This window comes from Thunnus maccoyii, chromosome 9 (genome assembly GCF_910596095.1).
Source record: "Thunnus maccoyii chromosome 9, fThuMac1.1, whole genome shotgun sequence".
Lineage (NCBI taxonomy): Eukaryota > Metazoa > Chordata > Actinopteri > Scombriformes > Scombridae > Thunnus > Thunnus maccoyii.
The window spans coordinates 11,497,262-11,503,594 of NC_056541.1; the positions used below are offsets into that span (position 1 = coordinate 11,497,262).

General features: G+C 41.7%; 1 protein-coding gene across 1 annotated transcript; it reads left to right on the top strand.

Annotated features, from left to right (window-relative positions):
* The first annotated feature begins 326 nt into the window (after positions 1-326).
* Positions 327-5,929, top strand: lipg (lipase, endothelial). The gene is made up of 10 exons (XM_042422003.1): positions 327-610; positions 1,716-1,906; positions 2,216-2,395; positions 3,231-3,342; positions 3,426-3,644; positions 3,933-4,175; positions 4,411-4,531; positions 4,955-5,182; positions 5,297-5,401; positions 5,531-5,929. Exons 1-10 carry the CDS (start codon positions 520-522, stop codon positions 5,541-5,543), a joined length of 1,503 nt encoding a protein of 500 aa, XP_042277937.1. The 5' UTR covers positions 327-519; the 3' UTR covers positions 5,544-5,929.
* The last annotated feature ends 404 nt before the right edge of the window (positions 5,930-6,333 follow it).

Below are 6,333 nucleotides of genomic sequence, written 5' to 3' on the forward strand. Positions count from 1 at the left end.
CCTCTGCAAGCGCCTCCTCCTGTCAATACGTCTCATAGCCTCATTGACTGTTTTGCCTATTTTTACACATTGTTTGAACTAGGTTAGTCAACAAAGGTATGGAGCTACGACCTTCATACCAACACTGAGCTACTGGAGACGTTTTATGGCGCCTTGCGTCAGTAGTACACATCCCACAAGGGTTAAAGCGCAACGTGAGACGCCTCGACTACAACTTCATTCAACTTTGCCACGCCTTTTCAACGTAAACAAATGGGGGCTTGACCAATAAGATCCAAGATAGATCAGCCGATGATCAGATGACTGAAAAGGAAAAACTATTTAAAACTCTAATGAGACACTTGATGCAAGTTAATACATTTCTTGAGCGGCGCTTTCACAGGAGCGCACCAAAAAACGCACCGCCGGCTCTGAACTCACTCATCCAGGCTACCTATCGCGCTACCACCGGCACAACAGAAAGACATTTTATATTCTCAGCAAGCTTTTAATTCCTCCACACCCGCCTGTGACTGAGAAATGAATCATAAAACCCTTTTACTGTGGATTTTCCTACAGTGTGCCGCTGCGCTCTTCTCGCCTGCTCTTGGAGACAACGCTGTTCTTGAAGGTAAGAAATGGCTTTGTGTCTATTGTTCATTCATTTCTATCATTAATTTATTTCCCAGCCTCAAGGGGAAGTGTCAAAACAGCAAACGTGTAAATTAGAGGGAAAACGCGCCTCTGAAAATGAATGAGACGCCTAAACAGCCAGTGCCCGACACATTCGCTTCATTAATTAGTATTTTTTTTTAGGCTATTAGTTAAATTAGGCTACAAATACGATCAAGTGTGGCGGGCAGAGTGAGCGAGAAAAACGGGGATGGATTTAAAAGACGGCGACGTGTCCTTTTCGGGAGAGCAGCAGGAGTCTCAAAGTGGAGGACACACAACGCCACGTCTGTGTGGACTATTTGGAAAGATGTTCTGCTGAATCCGCGTTTTACCACGGACCAGCTTACGAGCCTTTTTTTACTACCCAGCTGAAGTCATTTTCGTCTGTGTGGCCCATCACCAAAGGCTGTTGAGTTCACCATTTAAATTCAGATGTGACGTTTCAGCTGTGCGCCACGGGATTCATCCTGATTGGTTTTAATCAGTTTATCCAAAATACAATTACAGCAAATGCATGTCTTACAAAAAAAAAATCCGGTTGTGTATTTTTAAAATACCCCTTTTTAATTGGCAATATATTCATAATTAAATGATTTTTCTTAACCTGTCAGCATCCTCTGAATGTTTCCAAATGCTTCAGACAAACGCTTTAATTTTAGCTTAAGGGTTAGGAGCAGAGTGTGTTAACGTCAGATATAATTACCCAAGCTGTGGTTGCAGCTGTGTGAAAAAAGAGGATGAAATAAAAGAAGAGAGGGGTGGTTTGGCTCCGTGCCTGCATCTTCGGTATGACTCGCAACCAACTGGCATTATTGTAGCAGATGTGTGCTGTAAAAGCACTTGATTGGCTGTCTCAGCCACTCCCTGTAGTTTTGAGGGATGATTGGCTGGATGGTTTCTCAATTGTATTTGAAATTGAAGCAATTGATATGAGATTAGTGTTTAATTTTTTTTTTCCATAATAGATTATAAGCTTAAGAAAGACTGAAGAGACAGTAAGAAATGCATTTAATCAGAGATTTCCCTCTATTATATCTAATATCCTGTTTATTTTCCCTCAGGTGCAGACAGTGGATTGGATGAATTGTCAACAGACAGCAAGTCTCTTGCTGGCACGGTTAAGTACAGCATGAGAAAGAGTTTAGATCTGGACCACGAGGGCTGCAATCTGAAGACTGGCGAGAAGGAGTGTCTAGAGGAGTGTGGCTTCAACGCCACAGCCAAGACCATCTTCATCATCCACGGCTGGACGGTACAAATGAGCACACAATGTTTTTAGATCACCCACATCTATTTTGCAATTTCTCCCCCTCTTTCTCTCTCTATGTGGGTCACTCTTGACAAGATGCAGCCTCACTTCTACCACAGTGAACAGAGCTTGTGTGTGTGTGTGAGTGTGAGAATTTGTTGTCTCTCTGGATGGATTTGTTGTCTCTCCAACCAGAGTGCTTTGATTGATGGAATGTGACATAACTGTGTGAGTGTGACAGAGGTCACCAGGTTAAAGTAGTTTAGCTGAATGAATGACTGACTCAATCCTGTTGTCCTTTTTTTTCCTTAGATGAGCGGGATGTTCGAAAGCTGGATGCACAAGCTAGTCTCTGCAGTCATGCAGCGTGAAAACGAGGCCAATGTGGTGATCGTTGACTGGTTATCGATGGCTCAACAGCTCTACCCTGATGCAGTCAACTACACTCACACCGTCGGCCTTGATATTGCCACCATGCTCAACTGGCTTCAGGTGTGTACAGTCAACTTTGTTCCTCGTATCAGTCATGTTTGACTGTATTTCTTGAACTGACTAATCAAACCTTGCAAATAACTTTCCCCTCACTCAAAACTGAACCAGTTAACAATAAAAAAAAACCCCATGAGCATTACAGAAACCTCAGGCAGGTATCGTCACTCATTCCCAACTTGCTTGGTCTTAAAGGCGAGGTTTCTAAAGTATTTAGGATGGATGTATAAATGAATGTCATAGATGTTTTGGGATGCGTTGAACAAATGATTAATGAGGTGTGTGATCTGAGCTATCTTGACAGCTAAGTTATTTAGGCTGAGTGACAGAACACCTGAGTACCTTCAAATCCATAAAACTTGTCCTCCTTCTGTCTTTCAATTGCATTGTGTGAGCATGACGGGCCCGTCAGAATGAGTCTGCAGAAGTAAAATATCATTAAATTATCTGTTAGATTAGAGTCCATTCTGGTGAGCTAATTTTGGATAGTTTTGGATTTCCTAACTGGTCCAGATTCTTGTTTGTTTACCTCACACTTCAGAAAACTTTATATTTTGTCACAAAATTGGACCAGTGCACTAATGTCAAGAGAGTAGAGATTCGGGCATCCTGCCACGTAGTTGTAAGTGTAGACAAAGAGTATTTCATGGAGACAAACTGAGACAGATGGTGGAGGCGCTGTTGCATGGAAGGGACTGTCAGTAGACTGTGCTCGAGTTAACTGAGCTTGGCTCGGTTGCAGGCACGACTGATCATCACTGGCTGAAATCCAGGATTTGTTCAGTATGGGTTAGTGTTCATGGTAGCAGCTGCTGATGCAACTTTTTTGTCTTAACAGGACGAGCGGCAGCTGCCTCTGGAGAATGTGCACCTGATTGGCTACAGTTTAGGCGCTCATGTAGCAGGCTACGCAGGGACATTTGTTGAAGGGACCATCGGCAGAATTACAGGTAAATTCATTGAGAATCGGCAAAAAACTCAAAACAAAATTTGCTACGTGATTTGCCTAATCTTCTGTCTGATTTTTATTTAGGTCTAGACCCAGCAGGGCCAATGTTTGAGGGAGTAGAGGAACAGAGGCGCCTCTCTCCAGATGATGCTGACTTTGTGGACGTGCTGCATACTTACACACGAGAGGCTTTGGGTGTGAGCATTGGGATCCAACAGCCAATTGGGGACATTGATATCTACCCCAATGGTGGCGAAGTGCAGCCCGGCTGTGCATTGGGTGACGTGCTGGCAGTGGCTGGAAGTAAGTGCTCATAAAAATGTCTGTCTTTGTTTGAAGGCTCCAGCTGTCCAGATGAACAGTTGTCAATTAAACAACATCTGCAGTAATCAAGGATTTTGCAACAAATGTTTTAGTGTCAAGATTTATGCCATTTTCACCTTAGTGTTTTTTGGGAGGGGGGCACAGTAGTTATGGGATTATGTTCAGCCTTTTGCACTGACTTTATCGCTCATTCATTTGCTGTTTAGTATAAACCTGTAGTCTCTATCAACTGTTGCTTATCTAACATACCTTCCTCAATTTCTCCAGATTTCATGGAGGTGATGAAGTGTGAGCATGAGCGAGCCGTGCACTTGTTTGTGGACTCTCTGATGAACAAGGACCACATGAGCTTTGCTTTCCAGTGCACTGGCCCAGATCGCTTTAAGAAGGGCATCTGCCTCAGCTGCCGCAAAAACCGCTGCAACAACATCGGCTACAACGCAAGGAAAATGCGCAAGAGGCGCAACAGCAAAATGTACCTGAAGACACGTGCAGACACTCCCTTTGGAGGTGAGTAAGGACATGACACTTTTAACCTGCTGTTGGTTTTATCTTTTACTTCTACTTTATTATTTTACTACTTATCTGAATAAGATACTGATAAATAACTTCCGGTTTCTTATCTCTATCATATGCAATTCTAACATGTTTATGACTCCACACTTGCCAGTCTAAACTACTACTGTAAACGGCTCCATTGCAGATCAAACATTAACTCTAATTTTTTTTATTTTTTGTTTTTAAGGCTACCACTACCAGATGAAGATGCACGTGTTCAACAGAAAACAGGCAGACAATGCAGATCCCACCTTCTATGTCAAGTTGTACGGCGCCCATAACGATACAACAAACATATTTGTTGATGTGTAAGTACAAAATCTAAATACTTCCTGCAAAACAGAGTTTCTAACAACACCTCAGCATGACAGCACCTAAATCACTGTGCACTGGCTTGTGATTATAAATTTGGACTTGTTTGTGCACACTTTTTTTTTTCTTTTTCTATGTACATCCAGTCACATTACAGATTTGTGATGTACAACTAGCTCAAACTAGGAAGGGAACTTCCAGTTCAAGTTTCCAGAGTTGCTAATTTAACAGAACAATTTGACAGCTTTAACTAGAAATCTTGGTGCAGCTGAAACTGTTCAGCATTTGATGCCTGCTTCAGTCACTCACTACTTTTTGTTTCATGCAGAATAAATGACTAAAACACAATTCTACTAAAATGTCCATTTTCAGTTGTCTTGACACCTGACTTAACCTGATCTTCCCTTCTATTTGTCCAGCCATGATGACACTGTCGGTCTGAACTTGACCAACACCTTCTTGGTGTTTACTGAGTCGGAAATCGGTGACCTGCTGAAGATCCGTCTGATCTGGGAAGGAGACACTGAATCCTGGAACTCCGTCTGGAAGAACATTAAGAAGACGTTCTGGGCCTGGAACACAAAACCTCCCAAACCTGTGCTGGAAGTCCGTCGGATTCGTGTGAAATCTGGAGAAACACAGAAAAAGTAAGTTGAGGAGCAGCTGAGTAGTCACTGCACTTCTGTAATCATGCAGAATTATGTTTTTTTTATTACTCTTTTTAAAGATTTATTAAGTTTGGTTTTTTTATGTTATCACAGGTTTACCTTCTGTGCCCAAGACCCTTCAAAAACTGAAATTTCTCCAGGGGAATCGATATCTTTTGTGAAATGTCGTGATGGCTGGGAAGTGAAACCAAGAAAACGGTACAAAACATGATGAAATGTTGGATGAATAATCTCTTATGAAATGACATTTAATTATAGTGTAAATGAATAAGGAACTGCAGTATGGTGTATAATTATTCTTAGTAAATTACTGTTTTTGATCAACAGGCTGCCCATGTAACAACTCAGCACTTCCAACAACCAATGCACCGTCACCATGGGGACCCAACATGGCTAAGTGAGGAGCACTGCCTTCTCTTTATTTGAGCACTTTTCGTAGGAGGATGATTGATCAGCGCACGGTGAGAGGGTCTTGATGTCTCAGACTCTGAGCTGCACCTAGATGGTTTCCATTGGTTTCTGGAAACAAGGACTCTGAGGTCTGTCCGGCGTTGGAAGGAAAACGGGGTGCAGGATGGAAGTTGGAGCAGTCTTAACCGTTAAGATTGCCGAAGGAGTTACAGAACTTTCCTTTTGTGTGAAGTAGAATATCAATCTGTGTCAATGGACATACACCAGCAATTGTAGTCGCTGTACTGTACATTTTTAAATATTTTTTTTTTATTTATAAAAAAAAATGGAAGCACTGCAAGACCAACGTTATTTATCAGAGCACATCCCATTATGAAGCATATGTTGAATGCATTTCTCCTAGATGCAGTACTTGTGTATGTTAAGTGTGTTGTTGTTGTTGTGTGAGTGATTGTTTGTGTCTGTTGTGACCAATACGTGTGCCTTTCTGCTGAGTGAGATTACCGATACACTGTATAACTGAAGGAGATATCTGATCTCATTGCACATGATCTTTGCGGTTCTGTGCATAGTGTTACTGTTACTGTATGTGGCTTTTTTGGGGTGTGTGTTTATGTATATAATGTAAATAACTTTTTGGAAAAATAAATTCACATGTTCTTTGTACTAACTTTTGCCTTGTCTATGATTTTCATTCTCATATGTTGCAAGATCTCTTT

Excerpts from the sequence above, each read along its gene's own strand:
- lipg (XM_042422003.1), top strand. The coding sequence starts at position 520 with ATGAATCATAAAACCCTTTTACTGTGGATTTTCCTACAGTGTGCCGCT. Across the intron at positions 2,396-3,230 it reads CCATGCTCAACTGGCTTCAG|GACGAGCGGCAGCTGCCTCT; the intron begins GTGTGTACAGTC and ends TTGTCTTAACAG. Across the intron at positions 4,532-4,954 it reads ACAAACATATTTGTTGATGT|CCATGATGACACTGTCGGTC; the intron begins GTAAGTACAAAA and ends CTATTTGTCCAG.